The sequence below is a fragment of the Aricia agestis genome, chromosome 21 (genome assembly GCF_905147365.1).
Source record: "Aricia agestis chromosome 21, ilAriAges1.1, whole genome shotgun sequence".
In the NCBI taxonomy this organism is placed as follows: domain Eukaryota; kingdom Metazoa; phylum Arthropoda; class Insecta; order Lepidoptera; family Lycaenidae; genus Aricia; species Aricia agestis.
The window spans coordinates 3,877,095-3,897,325 of NC_056426.1; the positions used below are offsets into that span (position 1 = coordinate 3,877,095).

Sequence of the window (20,231 nt, forward strand, 5' to 3'; positions counted from 1 at the left end):
CTACAACATGGCTACGTATTTCGTAGACGCTACGACGAACGTAGCGATCTGGGGGGGTACGACGTAGCCACTCTTAAGGTGGCTTTCGGATCTTTGCTGCGAGCGACCGCGACCGACAAAAATTCAAACAAAATGCCACTTTATGACATAGGCTATAGGTTTTGGACGTGGCCGCTCGCGGCAAAGATCCGAAAGCCACTTTTGGCATATTTTGTAGTGCTACGACGTAGCTACACGTAGCATTTGTAGTGCTACGACGTAGCGACTCGTAGCATTTGTAGTGCTACGACGTAGCGACTCGTAGCATTTGTAGTGCTACGACGTAGTGACTCGTAGCATTTGTAGTGCTACGACGTAGCTATACGTAGCTGTTGTAGTGCTACGACGTAGTGACTCGTAGCATTTGTACTGCTACGACGCGGACGACGCGACTTGTAGTAAACTATTTTAATTTATTCGTGATATTTTTTTTAAAGCGTTTCAAAACAAACAAACATTAGTTTAGTATACCATAAAAATAACCAAACAATCTTTAGTAATACATAGATTAAAATAATACAGGCGTTTTTATTAGAAAGTCGGTTAAAAATAATAAACTATTGCAAGCAACTTCGCTACTAGACTGCGACGTGTATTGAGCGTGGGTTTGACAAGTAAAAAAAGAAAAACGCTGAGTTTTGTTTGCAAGTAGGAAATAGCTAGAAGGCAATTCTTTTCATAGCGATTTTGTGAAGTATTGTTACATTTAGCTTGTATGCGATTCTTAAATTGTGAATTATTTTTCAAAACTTTTGCAGATACTATCATTTTAAAAATATATTTTGAGATTTACTGGAATAAAAACCAACATTATTTAACTAAATTGATCCTTTTTCGAATTGAATTTCAAAATTTGGAAAAAAAAAAATTGTTTTAATATTTATGCATCGGGTAAAATTTTATTTGGCACTATTTTTATCTCCATAAACTAATAAATAGTATAGTAACAAAATTGATTTTGTTTTTTTTTATTATTGTAAGACGCCAACTTTTGTAATTAATTTATGTTCACTTAGAAATTTCGTTGAAACTACAGCGATCGCATTCACAAACATAATATTAATTCTTGTTGGGGCGATTAAGATAGCCTATACAGGCTTATACTTTGAACGCCTCCGTGGTCCAGTGGTTAAGAGCGTGGCTCTTGACTCGGAGGTCGTGCGTTCGATTCCCGCGTTGGAAACATGCAGGCAACAATGCAGGCTGATTACCTGATTGTCTGACAAGTAAGATGATCCATGCGTCGGATGGGCATGTAAAAAGTCGATCCTGCGCCTGATCTCTCGCCAGTAGTGTCGGTCTTCCGTCCCATTAGGTTATGAGAGTAAAAGGAATAGAGAGTGCTCTTGTGCACTGCGCACACACTCGGTAACTATAAAATTACTCCTGCGTAGCTGGCCTGGTTTCAATGAAACCGGCCACCGTCACCGAAACCGGTGTGGGAGAAAGAGAGAAGAAATTCTAAATTAAAAATTTGAATTACAAAAATCGGCTCTTAATTACGTGATGCAACCGGCGTGTTCCAAGAAACAAAATAATAATACTATTTTTAAGTAAGACTCAATCACACTGAAGCGAGACAAAACGAAACGCGACTTAGCCATGCACTAAAGCGTCGTGTATGATATATAGATTGTGCGCTTTTATAATTCTGGTCGTCACGTTATCGCGGACGCCGACTTCCACGATAAAACGTTGGGTACGTTACGTCCTTTTGATTTTACGCACCGCGGACGTTTTGTGCGGTTCAGAAGAGTGTAGACGTCGTGATGTCCTCTAACGTGCACGTTAAAAAGTTATCGTCGACGGATAATTTAAAAGCATAATATATTTCCATACATTTTACTTCCCTATGTTATCGTTTTACGTCCACGATATTACCGCCGTGTCCGAAATTATAAAAGCGCACAATTGTATAATGTTATGCAACGCGTCACGTAACGTTTCGTCGAGTTCCAATATGAACTAACCTCACTATACATATACTATACTAACATTATTGCCAATTCTATACATATTTTTATTTACACAAGACGTAATACAAGTAGGCCCGCACTAATAAGTAAACCTTTAGCATATTATTACACTACTTATACAATAAAAATGACTATTCTAACAAAATTATTGCTTTTCTGTGGCAAACTTTATCTCTAATGTGACTTGGATGTTTTCGTTGTCTGACTTATGACAATATTCCCCATAAGGGCATTCATACCGCAACGCGATGCGAAGATACATATTATATTATTGTATTGATTTTACAGATTTCAATTGCGTGGGACGTCTTGCAAATCTGTCGATTCCATACAAATTTAGAAATGCAATCTACGCATCGCGATGCGGTCTGAATCGACCCTTGACATTTATTACCTTTGTATTAAAATAAATTTTGTAGTCCCTTACTAAATAATACAAGGTATATTTGTTTGTCTGTCACAATGAAAAAGTCATAGACAGACAAAGAGAGTGGACCTTGAAAAGTTAACTGTTGCGTTTTGGTAAGGGTTTAAGATTTGTTTATTAAAATTTGTAATGGCTGTGTTTTAATCAATACTGCATTTTGATTACATTTTTAATAACATAATATTTTGTTGTGTATTTACAGTTTTTGCTACAAAAATTAAATCATACGTTTTACACACTTTACTACAATTATAATTTTGTAACGTTATGGACTTTGAAACATAAAATTAGCGTTTCTTTTCGAAAAAGTTTTACTTTCTATTTTAAACTGTTAATGTATTTAATAAGAACTTCAGATTTTTATTACAAAAACACCATATTGTAATCTTGTAACCCGAGCGTTTAGGCTTGGCGCTCACTGGGCCCAATTCAATTCCATCTCTGAAGACTAAATAATTATTAGCTCTTGAAAGGTGAATACTTTTGTCTACATTACATCTAGTCAATTCGCTACTTTTACCAAGTATACTTTTCTTACACAAATGATAATTTTTTACCAAGTTACAAATTATACTCGATTTACTTACACAAATGATATAGGCGATTCGAACCCCCACTGCCATCACAACTATCGCACACGCGCTAAGCCAGTGGGGACACGATATTACACGAAGGACGCCGTTCCGGGGTCTTTCCAACAGCTGAAGCAGCAAGGCAACGCACACATGAGCGTATTTTTGAACGCGTCTCGAAAATCGCGATTAAAATACGCGTAGATTAGCGGATTTAACGCAGAGTTGAAGTAGCCGATCCAGAATAGGACACCGACAACTACAGGTGGTGTCTCGCAGGGTTCACCGCAGACGTTTGATGTGACGTACCTGTCAATAAGATTGACGTTAAAACGCTGTCAAATATTTACCTGCTAACCCATAAAAATTAGGTTTTGAGTTATGAAATGCAGTCTTGTTCAAATTTATATAGAAAAATACTGCATTCATAATTAGATACCTAATTTTTGTGTGTTAACACACAAATACATAACAGTGACCAAATAAAATGTTTATATTATATGCGTTATGTTATATTATGATGTATAAATCTAAAAAAATACTACAAACTAAATCCATTATTTTGCAAACATTTCGACCTATTATTACTACTACATAATATGATGTTTAATAAATCCAATGAGTAGCCCCACAAATTCTCATTGAGGAAAAACAGCAAAAAACTTACCACAGAAAAAATGGCAGCCAGCACAGCAGGAACGCGCCGACGATGATACCCAGTGTGCGCGCCGCCTTATGCTCCGCCCGCCACGACTTGCCCGCCGCGCGCAGTGTGGCACCTGCGTTATATTACTAGAGTCATTACAAGTATGGATGGATGGATGGGGCTTATCTAATATATCGTCATCATCAGTTTAGTGGATGCATAGATAAGTCTGACGTGTTCGTGGGTGTGTATGCCTGTATATCTGTGGCATCGTAGCATATAAATGGGTGGATATCAGGAAAGGTTATATATATGTTATATATAGGTTATTAGAAAGATAAGTTGCCTGCCTATAAATGCGTTGGTCAGAAATGGCTAACGTATAGTAAAAATCTACATCTGTATTTCGGTAAGGCATAAAATCCATAATAATATTATTTATAATGCGAAAATGTATCTGTCTGTCTCTTACCTATTCACCGCTGAACCGACTTTGAATCAATTTTTTTTAATGAAGTAAGGGGGCAAACGAGCAAATGGGTCACCTGATGGATAGCAACTTCCGTCGCCCATGGACACTCGCAGCATGAGAAGAGCTGCAGGTGCGTTGCCGGCCTTTTAAGAGGGAATAGGGGAAGGGTAGGGAAGAGAATATTCTCTTCCCTACCCTTCCCCTAACACCCTCTCCCATTTCCTTCCCTACTCTCCCATATGGGAGAGTAGGGAAGGAAATGGGAGAGGGTTAAATTCAACGTATTTATTAATTATTTATTAAATTACTGTGTCAACTTTTTAATTTTAGTGTTATTTAAGCGTTTTTTACTATTTATTTAACTGAATTTTATTAAATTACTGTGTGTCCCTTTTTAAAGATTTTAATGGTTTATATGTTCTAACAAATTTTTGTTGTTTTGATATATAATTACATAAATAAAAGTATGTTGAGACAACTAAAATAATACTGCAAAATAATTCTCGACCGGCGAAAACTTCGTCATTTGCAGCCCTAATTCTCGTGACCTAGATGTCACGAAAAATTTACGTAGAATTTCAATTACTGCTAAACTACTAAACGGATTTAATTGAAATTTGGTAATTATAATATGTGCTATTTAATCTATATTTTGTTAGTTTTGTTCTGAGGTGCGTTAAATATTAGGGCTGCAAATAAGTGAAATTCCTTAACTGGGGCCGTGGCACGGCCTCCGTGTTTTTTCAATATGGAATTTCACTACTTCTTAAATACTAAATAAAACTTAAGTGACTAACTAAAATTAAACGGGGCTTATTTATTTTAAAAATATATATAGTCACACTCTAAGCCACTAGACCACGGAGGCGTAGTTGCATATTATAACCCATGGACCATGCGTCAAATGGACATGTAAAAAGTTGGACCTGCGTATTTTGCCAGTCGTGTCGGTCATCTGTCACATTGGGTTATGAGAGTAAAGAAAGAGAGTGAGTGTGCTCTTGTAAACTGCACACACAATAGTGCCCAGCACTATTAAATCAGTCCTTCGTAGCTCTTTTAGTTTAAATAACGGCCACTGCCACCGAATTCAACTGATTTCGGTTATAGTGGCCGTGAAAATAACGCTTGCAACACTTTGAAAGTGTTACTATATTAAAAGAGATAAGAAGGTCAGATATAACATATTATATAAGATATATAATAGTATGTTATATAAGATTGTCGGCGGCATCCCGGATGCATCACATCCTGAGGAAGGCAGATAAAATATAAGCGTATATTATATTCCAACCACAAGGTTTCAGTTTGATACACAATATTAAATTCTACTCTCGCGTCAAAAAATATATATTGTTGAGGTAACAATATATTATCTATATATTAATACGTGAGCCAAAAACTTTGTATCCCTTTTGACGAAAAATGGGGAAACATAGGTGAATGAAATTTTGCACAGTTATAGTTTATATCGTGGAGGAGTGCATCGAGCTAATATTATTTTGAAATAATTATGCTTTTATCATACATTTTTTAACAAATAAAACATTACACACACTACAACACACACACACTAGAAAAAATGACAGATTTTTGAGTTACAAGCATATATAATATACATACGAAGGAAGAAAGAAATAAGAATTCTGACCAGTCACATCTCAATACATTTTGGAAAATCTCTTATATGTTAGAAAGAACATAAATATTTTCAAAAAGAAAAGTGATAATCATAATGTAAATACTAGAAATAAGAACAAGTTAGCAATACCAATGTTCAGACTAACCAAACTAAGCAAATCCTTTAAAGGCCAATGTATACGCCTATACAATAAAATCCCAGAAAATGTTCAAAATCTACCTTTAAACAAATTTAAAAAAGCAGTTTGTGTGCTAAAGCGTATTATAAAGTCAATGATTTCTTCGAGGACAGCACACCTTGGGAATAGGGTGGCTCCATGCAGGTTACTTTATTTTTGTTACATAGCTGTAAGCCATAACATTGTAATTTTTCATTTTTTTAGTAAAAGATGGCCCCGTGCGAGTTTCTTACGCCGGTTCTTCTCGGCGGGGTAGTTCCCGAACCGGTGGTAGGCCGGAAGGTAGTTTCTTCGTTCGACTTTCAAAAAGTGTATCATGATACCCATTTTGAATAAAAAGATATATTATTTTATTTTACATAGACATAATATAAATATTATGTCTATGTTATTTTATACGAATTATACTCTTCTATTTATGGTTGATGTCTGTTGACTACATTGACAAAAAGGTGAGAAATCTTTTGAAAATCACTTATCTCCATTAAACAAGTACAATGGAGGTCAGTGATTGAAAATTGATTATAGTCTTTTTTATTGAATCTTAGATTCTATAAGACAATGCTTACACGGCCCCGGCCAGTCGGAACTCGGAGATCAGCTGAGTCCCAGAGACAAGAGTTGAAAAAATATTATGATTAAGTCAATATTTTTTTTACAAAATAGATATAGGTAGTAGTCCTACTGTCGTTGAAATCAAGGTCGAATTTTGACCATTGGGCGATCTCTAGTATTTTTTGAAACGTAAAATACTAGATTACGCCCGCAAATTCATTGTGCAAAAATTCGTTTTTCGCACAGGAGCCGTACATTTTTCCGTAATAAGACGTATTTTATATCCCTTTCCGGGACTCAATGAATCTCTTTACAAATTTTCAGCAAAATCGGTTCAGCAGTTTGGGCGTGAAGAGGTAACAGATAGACAGATAGACAGACAGACAGACAGATACACTTTTGCATTTGTAATATTAGTATGGATTTGTATACAAGGTGTAACAAAACATAGTGATAAAATTTTAGGGCGTGTACGTATTCCTTATAGAGAGTTCACTGTGAAAGTAGTAGCGCTGAAAGACCAAAATTTTTTTTCACTTTTTATGGGGAAACTCACGACACTGGGGCGCCCATACAAAAGTAAAAAAAAGTCTTTTAGCGCTGCTACTTTCACAGTGAACTCTGTATAAGAAACACGTACACACCCTAAAGTATTAGTTAGTTTTGTTACACCTTGTATTAATAGTGTGAATGTACCCAAAAAATCAGGCGCACACACGGTTGAAAAAATACACATTCATATTCATAAAAACCCTTATTTTCTTACATATTTTTTCACTAATAGCAACCTTGCGGACGAAAAATATTGTACATGACAGAGCATTCGCAAAAACCCTTCGGACCCTTCCTTGGTTTAATAAGGGCCGAGACTGGACAAGGTCAAGGGGGTAAGCCCAGCAGATGGTGTTTTTAGTCATTAGAATTTGGTAATTCAGGCGAAAATGGTCCACTTAGTCTATAATGATAATTGGACGCTATTAAGCATTCGTGTTCTAACCCACAAAAATTACCTAATTAAGTTATGAATGCAGTTATGTTGTTTAGATGATTTAGAACAAGACTGCATTCGAAATTCGACAACAAAAAAAATTGTGGGTTAGGACACTAATGCTTAACAGCTAACCAATTTTAAATGCGAAAGTCTGTCTGTCTGTCTGTCTGTTACCTCTTCACGCTCAAACCGCTGAACCGATTTCGCTGTAATTTGGTATGGAGATACTTTGTGTCTCGGGAATACTTCTTCCACCGGAAAAATGTATGATTCCCGATAAGAATTTTGGCGCAACGGAGTTGCGGGATTCATCTAGTATTTCTTAATATCAAATCTATACAGAATGTTAAAAAACCAAGTGATAATACTAAAGGGTGTGTATGTGTCCCTTGTTTAGAGTTCACTGTGAAAGTAGCAGCGCTAAAAGAGTTTTATTTTGTTACTATTTGTTTTGTCACTATGAAAAATGCCCCAACGTCGTGAATTTGCCAAAAGTATAATATAAAAATGCCTTTTCCAGTGCAGCTACTTTCACAGTAAACTTTACATTAAAAGGGATACATAATAATATTATATCACACACCCTAAAGTATTGTCCGTTTTTTTACTATTGTATAGCTTTTACCGCGGGGTTTGAGTGCGGCGACCGAATCAAGAAATTCCGTTATGAAAATAAACCTGACACTCGTCTAACGTCGTTTCAGTTTGGCACACTTCGGCATGGTGTTTGTGTGCGTGCGACTAGAGCTATGCGTATAGACTAGCTGCTTACTGCAATAGTTCTACTGCGGCGGTCCGCGAGTACCACATGTATTTTTTGTTACACCCTGTATATTCTTGTTCCAGTCAACTTAATGATGATATTTACTTCTCATTTGACTTGTTAAGATAACTAAACCCTTAAAAGTTATCACAACACTCTAGGGGCCCATATTGTTGGACTAAAGATGGTTAGACCCTTCTCAACAGAGCCATATTAAATAGTTTGTGGAATAAACATAAAATATTATACAAACTATTGTAAGTTAGTTGTAGCTTGAGAGTTCTCCTTTAGACGGTCCAAGAGCGAAACTCACTGGGTTTCGTACATTTTAGCAACGATAAAAATATAACGGTAACAGCAATTATTGATGGTTAAAACTTCTAAACTAAACTTTTTAATCGGGACTTAACGCGACTTATTTAAGTAGTAATGCTACTACGAGTAGATACTTTTTCTCGACGGCCGTGGTCACAGTCCCCTCGTGACCACGGCCGTTGCAACACGGCCGAAACGTTAAGAAAAAGTATGCACTCGTAGTAAGCATTACTACTTAAATAAGTCGCGTTAAGAGGATTCCACACCGCCCTTTTTTCCATACAAACGTTGTCCCCTGTTTCCTCCCTGGATAATGCTAGTAGAGTTATAATTTTTTTCCTGAATATCTACGCCACTAATACAATGTCCCTATGTTTTCTTTTTTTTCATAATTTAATTATTAAATAAGATATGAACGTTCAAAAACCCAAAAAAATGGCCAGATTTTCCACTGTGTTCAAACGTCCAGAAAACAGATTTGGCTAGATTATACAAAAAAAACAAAACATAGGAACACAGCTCAAGCCTTTTTTTAATATTTAATGAAAAAAGTACTTAAATCGGTTAAGTTTTGGAGAAGGAATCAGGGGACAACGAATCGTTGATTTTCTGGATTTTCTGCAGTTGTCTCTATCGCGTTCTGCGGTATAGGCTTGAGGTAAGGGAGACAGCTATAGATATTACACGTACTTTTTTTTCATTTCTCTAGCCGCTGTTGTATCCTCTTAAGTCCCGATTAAAAAGTTTAATTATAATGCAACGCGAAAGTTTAAAATGTTATCTTAGGTTAAAACTTCGTTGCGCAGAAATTAGGTTATAGCGGGAATCGTACATTTTTCCGGGATGTATGGGCCAGGCCACAACACTACGTTGCGACGTCGCATCGCAAAAAAATACATTGCTTTTCAAAGGTTGTTTTTGCGATCCGACTTCGCAACGCAGTGTTATGGCCTGGACATAGGGTCCTTTCTCGGAATTCAAAGTATCTCTATACCTACCAAATATCATCAAAATCAGTTTAGTGGTTCAAGCATGACGAGGTAATACACAGACATATGTACACTTTCTTCGCATTTATAATATAAAGGATAGGCATTTTTCCATGCGGAAATCGAACTTACAAACTTCATGTTAAGAGCCTCGTTGTTAACCACTGAACCACGGAGGCACAATAAACTGCCACGGAGGTATAATAACTAGCTGAAAGCCGAGTTTTGTGAGGGCTCGAGTCGTTTCTCTGCGTGGTAAAAATCTTTAAGGCAGTTTTTTTTAATATTTTAATAGTAACCAAACCTAGACTGACCGATAATAACACAATGTACTATCAGAGAAGTTGATTTCTAGGCAGATGGGGGTCCTACGTAGTTTGGTCGCGTTACGTCAAATCCAGCGGACAGATCACAATTAACATTAAATTGACATGATCCGACCAAATGACGTTGATCTCTCAAATGCCTAGGAATCAATTTCCTCGATGGTACATATAAATAAAAATTACTATGTTAAAGCACAAAATATCACTAGGCTTGGTAGTTTTTCCGTAAAATGTACCATAAAAGTGCTCAGGTTGTGGGATATACTAGGGCTCGCTTTGCTCGCCCTGATTATGTCAATTACTAGCTATCCCGGCAAACGTTTGTTTGCCATATAAAGTATTTCGCCCGTATTATTTTATTGAAGTGACTAAATAAGTATTAAGTATGTCACCATGGCAATGTCCATCGCTATCCCGTCGCACAAACAATGGTCGCCGTCAGTCTCGAGTTGTAATAATTTACTATTATTTGTTCAACAAATGCACTTATCAAAATAAAAAGTACCCAGTAGCCGATTCTCAGACCCACTGAATATGCATATAAAATTTGGTTAAAATCAGTAAAGCCGTTTCGGAGGAGTACGCGGCCTAACATTGTGACACGAGAATGTTATATATAAGATAACATTAAATATAGTACCATTCTCAATGCGAACAAACTGTAATAATATAATATCGTGGGATCAGATGCGAGCTAAATCCCGCGACTTATCTCAAGACCGTCACTGTAAGCGTTTTCCTTGTCACATATAAATGGAACAGAAATAATATTTATAAAACCCAATATATCGTATCTTTTGAGGATTCGTACGATTAACTTTTTATCCCCCTAATATACAGAACGAAATTTCCTAGAACTAGTTGTAGATATGGTAGAAATATGAAAACCGGCGTGAAACAGCGCTTGCGCTGTGTTTTGCCGAGTGAGTGAGTTTACCGGAGGCCCAATCCCCTAACCCCTACCCTATTCCCTTCCCTACCCTCAACTATTCCCTTCCCTTCCCTTCCCTACCCTCCCCTATTACCCTATTCCCTCTTAAAAGGCCGGCAACGCACTTGCAGCTCTTCTGATGCTGCGAGTGTCCATGGGCGACGGAAGTAGCTTTCCAGCAGGTGACCCGTTTGCTCGTTTGCCCCCTTATTTCATAAAAAAAAAATTGTTAAAATATACAAGTGTTAGAAAACTAAGTGATAAAATTTTGAGGTAAGTATGTATGTGTCCTATGAATAGAGTTTACTGTGATAGTAGCAGCGATGAAAGAATTACTTTTTTCACCTTTGTATGGAAAAGTTCATGACATGGGGGCGCTTGCCCATACAACTCACAAATAAATATTATTTCTTTTTCAGCGCTGTTACTTTCACAGTGAACTCTATACCTACACATTATAAACCCTTTTTTTGGAATAAAGCCTATATTATGGTAGAGCCTCAGCAACTGCGATGCAAAATTTTATCAAAATCCTTTCAGTAATTTTAGCGCGAAGGAGACGTTATTTTTTTAAATTTCTTCTTCAAATCTACCTTAAGGCGTGGTTACTTAAGAAGGCATCCAAAAGCGAAATTTTTATCAATTATTCTTCGGGATAGCGCGACCGCGAACCAAACTTCATATTTGCTGATCGTTTTAGCGGTCATATACGGGATAACTTTCAAATAAACAGACGAACATATAACCTCCTCCTTTTTGGAAGTCGGTTAATAAAATGAAGAAAGTCCGGCTGTCACTGGCTCATATCAATAACCAGTTTCGTTTTAAACTAAATCATAAACAGTTTATGTAAATGCTTAAAGGTATATAGTATTAATCAGAGCGAAGCGAGCCCTAGTAGCACGTTTGTGGTACACTTTACGGAAAAACTATCAAGCCTATTGTGTGTTCTAACATAGTGATTATTATTTACTAGCGACTCGCTTCGGCGTCGCACGAGTATAAAATATATAGCCACTGAAAAAATGATTAAAATCGATAGCCTATGATCCTTCACGTGGTCTACTTTTTATCTGTGCCAAATAACATAAAAATTGCTCCAGTAGTTCGCGAGAGAAGCCCTTTCAAATAATTTTCCCCGTTTTTTCCACATTCTCCTATCAGTCTTAGCCTGATAAAATATAGCCTATAGCCTTCCTCAATAAATGGGCTATCTAACACTGAAAGAATTTTTCAAATCGGACAAGTAGTTCCTGAGATTACCGCGTTCAAGTTAGCCCTCTCAAATAATTTTCCCCGTTTTTGCACATTTTTCTCTATTCCTTCGCCCCTATTAGTCTTAACGTGATAAAATTTAGCCTGTAGCCTTCCTCGATGAATGGACTATCTAACACTATACTCACTATATATATACTTGATGAAAGAATCATCAAAATCCGTTGCGTAGTTTTAAAGATTAAAGAGAACAAAAGGACATGAGGGAAAAAACGCGACTTTGTTTTATAATATGTATAGAATATTGTATACGTAGATGTATTATCATCAGTAAGCCAAAGGATTGGTTACAAATTACAATTAAAATATTAAAAAAAAAACTGCCTTAAAGATTATTACCACGCAGAAAAACGACGCGAGCCCTCACAAAGCTCGGTGTATAGCTAGGTAAGGGTAACTGGTTACATAAAGGTATAGTATTAATATTATGTAAATATATAGGTGTTATCCGCGTTAGAACAGATATCCCGGTCCCATTTGCATATTGATTATCTATTACTCTCGAACACGGGAAAGAGATGCTAACCGTCTTGCAGGTGTGCACCACCTTTGGTGACAGAAGAGAGAGAAGGAAAAAAGAAGGCATAAAGATAAAAAGTTAGATGAGAGCTACTGTCATTGCTAAAGATTCATCTTTATTTATATATATATATATATATAACAGAATATAGAACGTCAAAAATTAAGTTCTATATCACAAGCTAAAGTAAGCACGTGTAAATATTATCTAATATTTACACGTGCTTAATAATGTACAATATATTAGGTGTGATTGCTATGGGTATGGATACATCTCAATCGCAAAGAGTGGTTTAATACTAAAGGTACCATTCCGAACAATGCGGTAAGCGACCACGACCGACAAAATTTAATTAAAATGCCACTTTATGACATAGGCTATAAGTGTTATTTTGCTTTACGCCACTACAAAGCAGCGGCGGTATGGGTCGCTAGACCAATGTCTGTAGAAAGTAAAATAATATCTGTTAGTCACCTTAAGATGTAGACAGAGAAGAGCCGCGGCGAAAATCTGCTTCTAGATAAACTATCTTTTATATCAAAATAAAAATTTAACAAAAATAATAGAAGACACAAATTAAAAATAATATTATAATATAAATTTTGCCTTAAATGTCAGAAACATTTAAATATGAAACTATTAGGAGCATCTGCTCCGACCTGGCACAAATTGGCTGCGGTCGCCGCGCGTCTCCTCATTACTCCGCTTTGATTCAGGATTCCCTTTCGCCTGGACTTTTAATAAGGTTTGGTAAAATCAATTAGGGATAGGGCAAAATGTGATCTTCATTGCAGTCAGTCATAACATTTTTTTTTGTGTTTTTAAATATAATATATTTTACTAGATGACGCCCGCAACTCCGTTGCGCCAAAATTCTTTTACCGCGTAGGAACCGTACATTTTTTCGGGCTAAAAAGTAACCTATGTCCTTTCCAGGGATTCAAAGTATATCCATACCAAACAACAAAATAGGTTCAGCGGTTTGGTTGTGAAGAGATAGGGCTTGTCTCACTTGAAATACACAATTTTTCATTAAAGAGGCCTACTAACCCAAAAAATCAAACATCGTCCTTCTCTCTTCACACTCACGCCCGTCTTTCATATGCCAGGTGAAAAAGGACGACGCGGAATCATCGCCAAATTAGTTTTACTATGAATTAAAAAAGTATTTTGAGCATATTTTGGTTTCATAAATTTTTAAGATATTAAAAAATTATTAAAGAAATGACAGCAAACTTCGAAGATCCAAAATGTGTCTAAAACAAGGTTTTTCGTAAAAATAAAACTGTCGATCATTTTTTCAGTAATCGTGTTTTCGTCTTGAGCATTTAATCTTCATGAACTGAAGTTACTTGTGTAAAAATCAGTTTTCTAGACCTTACAGATTTTGAGATCTAGGTTTAAGTATGTAGTCAAGTTAGGGTCATGTGCATTCTTAGTAGTGAAGTGATGGGGCGCGTCATTTCAAATTAGACAAGCTGTTAGAGCTTGTCTAATTTGAAATGACGCGCCCAACAGATGACAGAAAGATACACTTTCGCATTTATGATAATTAAAATAATATTTTTTGTCTGTCATATCAGAAACGTCACAAAACAGACAAATACAGCAAACTATGAATATAAATAAAAACCTTATTTTAATTTTTTATTCAATTATCCAATAAACCATTACAATTTCGCTTATACCCCGTCCTAAAAAAGTGGTTGTGTTATACGGACAGACAGACAGACATGACGAGTCTATAAGGGTTCCTTTTTAGCTACGGAACCTTAATATATCGTATAAAGGTTCCGAAGCCATATTATATCGTTTTATAAATAACCACCGACACTCGATAAAACCAAACCAGAGATTCTAAATTGAATTTGTCGCGCGCCAAAGGTTTCGCTCCCCTGTTCTATTGAGTATATCGTATGTGACCTGGTTTGGGAGATTACTTATATTATGTATGTATGTCTGTATGTTAATGAGAGTCGACTTGTGTAAGCCCCATAACCTTGTTTAACGTTAATTTAATCTAACTTAAGAGTAATTATGTTGTTTGTTCAGTAGTAAGTAAGTTTTGAGTAACAACTGAAGCCGGGTCCAGACGAGTGTAACGTGTAATGTAATTCACCGTGTAGTGAAACACGAATTCTACTACTCCCCGAGCGTTACATGTAATGCTCGTAGTGTGGACGGCACTACGAGCATTACATGTAACGCTCGGGGTTTATCCATTGGCTGTCGGATTTCGCGCGAGCAGACAATTCGCTTTGAGCTCGTGTGCCGTCCACACTGTTGACGCTAAATTACACATAATCTTAATTCTTACATTACACGTTACACTCGTCTGGACCCGGCTTCAGTTGTTACTCAAATATATAAACGCCTTTACGGAGTTAAGATACTTTTCATGTCAGTTTGATGTAGTAAACTTTTAGGTTGTGTTTGTACATTATTATTTATATTAGACGACGCCCGCATAATTCATTTATCGCACGAGAAAAATGTATTTCTCCAGCATAAAAAATATCCTAGTATGTCCTTTGCCGAGACATAAAGTATGTCCATACCAAACAGCCAAATCGGTTCATAGGTTTGGGCGTGAAGAAGTAAGTCGTTACCTCATCATCAGACATACATACAGACGGGCAGACGGATAGACAGACACACTTTTGCATTTATAATATTAGTATGGATTATTAAGTATGGATGTTAGGTTGTAAGTTAATGAAATAGAGTTGACTTGTGTATCCATTTAATCTAACTTAAGAGTAATTGTGTTGTTTGTTACTCAAATACATTTAAAGCGTGCTTACGGAGTTAAGGTTGTAATAAATACATACTTTCCGACTAAGTATTATAAATATGAATGTATTTTAATGGGAAATTGACTCTCGGTATTGAAAAATATAGGTTATTTTTGGACTCGACAAATAATTTGTCAACAAGTAATAAGGAAATATTTGTCAAAAAATAAATAAATTGAAATACTTATAAATTACCATTTGACGAAAAAGAAATTTGATAAGTAATTAACTTTTACTGACGTAATTACATCGAAATATTAAATCATTTCACAATTTATAATATCATTATCTATTATAAACCTTTTATCTAATATAATATTATATAGCTTTTAAATAAAATGAATTGCCATTTATAAAAAGTTAACTGTTTCCGATTTAAAAATAAAAGCCAGTGCCCTATTTCAAGCTAACTACTGAACTAGAAATATCTGAATAACTCAATTTATGTATTCTGACTTGCATTTTTGTAACGAACTATAGGTCTACCAGAATCTGATGGCAAAAAGTGAGAAAATAAATTGACTCTAGCAATACCGGGATAATTGGAATAAAACATTTTGATCCTTTTTTCCCCTTAAGCGGCTTATTCTGTGTGTTAAACATGCAAATATAAAAAATTATCCAATGACCAAGAATATTTTTTGAATATCTGCTGTCAAAAATTACCATCAGATTCTGATTTCTGGTAGACCGATACATTGGAGAATTCTACTATTGTAAGCCAGATGACGCCTGCAAGTCCGTCGCGCCAAAATTCGTGTATCGCGCGGGAACCGTACATTAAAAGTATCCTATGTCCTTTGTCATGACTCAAAGTATGTCCACATCAAATTTTAGCAAAATCGGTACAGCGGTTTGGGCGTGAACTACAGACAGAGTAACACACTTTCGCATTTAATATTAGTACGAGTATGAATAGAATTTTAAGAAGTTATACAATCTTCGCCTGTTGCTTTGCTGTCACGAGACAGACGCCTACGATCGGCCTCTCCGTAAAGGAGTGAGTACACTGAGACGGGCCGTGCCGGGGCTCAGCGTGCCGGGGCTCATCGCAAAAATCCGCCTCCATACAATTTGTATGGAAGCGGAAATACGCTGCGCCCCGACACAGTGTGCGATACGCGCACCCGCTTCCATACAAATTGTATGGAGGCGGATTTTTGCGATGAGCCCCGGCACGGCCTGTCCCAGTGTGCTCACTCCTTATATGGGATCTTTAATGAAATGCCCACAAAATCATACTAATTCCTCTTCAGCATTATCCTTTTGATCGGCAAGTCAAATATTCTTTCAAATTAAATCAATACTCGCCTCGTCAATTGACAAAAGACACTCAGATGCTGATCCGTTCAGCCGTGTTCCCCTTTTGATCTTCCCCCATCTCCCCCCAACTTTTCCCCCATGTCACCCCATTCTGTTCCAATTATTTTAACATGTAGAAATGCTTTGTGACAAAGATGATTGTCGTTCGCTTTGAAGATTCTTAATATCAGTGATTACGGCAAGGATATATTTGATTATGTTATTCAATATCCAATTTAAAAATTTTTTATATATAAAAATTATTAAAAATTTTAAGGTAAATTAACGAATTTTGTAAATTATAATCCACGTTATAATGTCTCAAAAAAGGTTTAATTGATTTTCTTTTTTGATCATGAGTCATAATATTGTTACAGTTCGACAAGGCTTTAAATGAACGCGGCGAGAAAAGGAACTAACGCTGTTTTCATACAAAAACGTCATTTTGACAGTTCTCCAATTTACTAGTATTCATAGCCTTGGCACAGTATAGCAATATTAGATATGTCATATTGCTATACTGTGGCCTTGGTGCACTATATTATATGTTTTAACACTAGAAAAACCGGAATTCTGAACTTCCTAGAAAGACCAAGAGCGGTCAAATGACCCATCGTATGTTTTGACGTGTTTTGTGTGTCTTATTATTTTGCTTTTGCATTTTGTTGATCATGTAATTATTTATAAATGTCATTAAATTAAATTATAGAACAAATATTTAAAAAAAAATATTTAAAAAAGCATTTTATAGACCTACTACTAACATGATTGACATTATAATGACTCCACAAGACTTGTAGGTTTTGTTCCTATATTTGAGCATAAAATTCAGTTTTTTACATATTTTATATTTTCCAATTTTAGCATAGAATGGTAAAATTACTTGAACGTACAGTAAATCATGTCAAGAAGCTATGAGCATCTTGGTGAAAATACCCAATTTGAGGTCAAAAATATTATTTTTTGGTATCGTATTTTTAGTCACGTCATAAAAATCTATTATCACTAAAGCTAAAAAAGTATAAAAATATGCTATAGAAATAAAATATATTTAAAAATTGCATAAAAATAACAATTTTTATAATTTTTTCATAGAACTAGAATTCGTAACCTTTAATTTCTTATTTGCTTTGTTTGTGTAAGTAAAACAAACAAATAACATCAACTAAGCATACATATTTTGTTTCAATTCGAACAACCAATAAACCCTGGCTGTGTTAGGCCAAGTCAGGCAACAATAATACGTTTTTCAATAAACAGGGTTTCACTAGGAAAAAAACCTTGAAATACACTACAATGTCAAAACAGACAAGGCAAAATATTTTATTTGTACACGTTTTAGTGATAATATATTTGCAAATATATTCCCATTTTGTTTACATATCAAAATGTGAAATTTTAGACAATTTACATAAATAAAAGTATTTATCCCAGTCTTTGTCCTATGAGTCATTCACAAATTATCTATTTCAGTCGAGTTTTTAATAAATTTTAAATCAAATTTCATATATTATACACAAACAAAGCATAAATAATAATAAAACATTTGAAACAAAAATAAAACATGCAAGATAAAACCATTTTCTTTAGAAATTGTATTCAAGCGGTCACTTGACCGCTGCGGTCTTTCTAGGTAGGTTATTATTTAAGACTTACAATAATTATTGAGCTATCATTGAAAACATTTTATAACAATTTAAACAATCAAAAATTATTAAATGTCACGAAAGGAAAACAAATTTCATGCAACGGTAACAAAAATATCGCAAATTTAAAACGAAAATGCGGTCATTTGACCGCTCAGGTCGTTCTAGTGTTAAATTGTAATTTTCCATCTTTTTAGTAAAATATGGCCCCGTGCGAGTTTCTTACGCCGGTTCTTCTCGCCGGGTTAGTTCCGTTCGGGAACTGTAGTAGGCACCTTAGTATCGACGTTCGGAAATGTTTTTGTAAAAAAAATATTCTGAATAAAAAATATTTTGATTTTGATTTTGAGGAACTTCTGTGGATTGCCTCAGTGGACAATTAGTAGAGCTTTTAACTCAGAGGTCGTGGATTCGATTCCCGCGTTAGGAAAATGTTGTTTCAAAGTTTGGTTAGGATAATGCAGATTAGCTGGCAAGAAATATGCGTCGGATGGCATGTAAAAATCGGTCTCTCGTTAGTCCTGTGTCTTTTTTTAAATTAAATAAGGAGGCAAACGAACAAACGGGTCACCTGATGGAAAGCAACTTCCGTCGCCCATGGACACTCGCAGCATCAGAAGAGCTGCAGGTGCGTTGCCGGCCTTTTTAAGAGGGAATAGGGTATTAGGGGAGGGTAGGGATGGGAAGGGAAGGGAAGGGAATAGGGGAGGGTAGGGAAGGGAATAGGGTAGGGGATTGGGCCTCCGGTAAACTCACTCACTCGGCGAAACACAGCGCAGACGCTGTTTCACGCCGGTTTTCTGTGAGAACGTGGTATTTCTCCGGTCGAGCCGGCCCATTCGTGCCGAAGCATGGTCCTCCCATGTTTTTGAGGCACTACTGTGGATTGCCTCCGTGGACAATTAGTAGCTCAGCTTTTAACTAAGAGGTCGTGGATTCGATTGGGGTTAGGAAAATATTTCAAAGTTTGGTTAGGATAATGCAGATTGGCTGACAAGATATATCCATCGGATGGCATGTAAAAGTCGGTATCTCGTTAGTCCTGTGTGGTATCTAAGTTCGAGAGGAAAGGAATAGAGGGTGCTTTTATGTATGTATACATACTCCTGCATGGTTTAAATTAAACCAGCTTCCGTCACCGAACCCGACAAAAGGTATTATTTTCACTCTTAGAGTACCTTAGTAGTTAATGCCAAGATACAAAGACACTTCAAACTTACAACACCCCTTTGTGTGACTTTTTGTGAAGCGAGTAAGTCCTCTTGAACAAATAATAGAGCACAATCGCCATTATCGTTAAAAAGGTTTGGAAGGTTAGAAATTGTCAAGGGTCAGGCCAAAGTAAGTATATTGTGTGATCTAAAGGATATTGGGGTAAATATCTTCTTAAGATTATCTTCCACACAGGTAAAGGAGTAAATAGTGGTTACGTGTACTATTCCAGACACGGTTTTATGGTTATGTTTGGGATAAGTATTTCGGTTGAGATTCGAATTCAATGTTAATAAAGATTCAATCCGATCCGGGTCCAAACGTCTAATAATAGAGAATATTATGCAAAGGTTGGAGAAGAAGGCGCTACTAGTACATTTTCGGCACGAATGGGCCGGCTCGACCGGAGAAATACCACGTTCTCACAGAAAACCGACGTAAAACAGCGCTTGCGCTGTGTTTTGCCGAGTGAGTGAGTTTACCGGAGGCCCAATCCTAGGGGATTCTTTTAGGGTAGTAGGAATAGGGTAGGCCCTATTCCCTTCCCTACCCTCCCCTATTTCCTTTCCCACCCTCCCCTATTCCCTTCCCTTCCCTTCCCTTCCCTTCCCTTCCCTTCCCATCTCTGCCCTCCCCTATTACCCTATTCCCTCATAAAA

At 36.3% G+C, this 20,231-nt stretch overlaps 1 protein-coding gene across 1 annotated transcript in view; it reads right to left on the reverse strand.

Annotated features, from left to right (window-relative positions):
- Positions 1–2,949: 2,949 nt before the first annotated feature.
- Positions 2,950–20,231, reverse strand: part of LOC121737878 (octopamine receptor beta-3R-like) — a 70,302-nt gene continuing 53,020 nt past the window's right edge. The window contains exons 4-5 of the mRNA XM_042129611.1: positions 3,682–3,793; positions 2,950–3,323 (exon numbers count right to left, since the gene is read on the reverse strand). Coding sequence (XP_041985545.1) covers positions 3,107–3,323; positions 3,682–3,793 — 329 coding nt within the window. The 3' untranslated portion in view covers positions 2,950–3,106. The remainder of the gene's footprint in view (positions 3,324–3,681; positions 3,794–20,231) is intronic.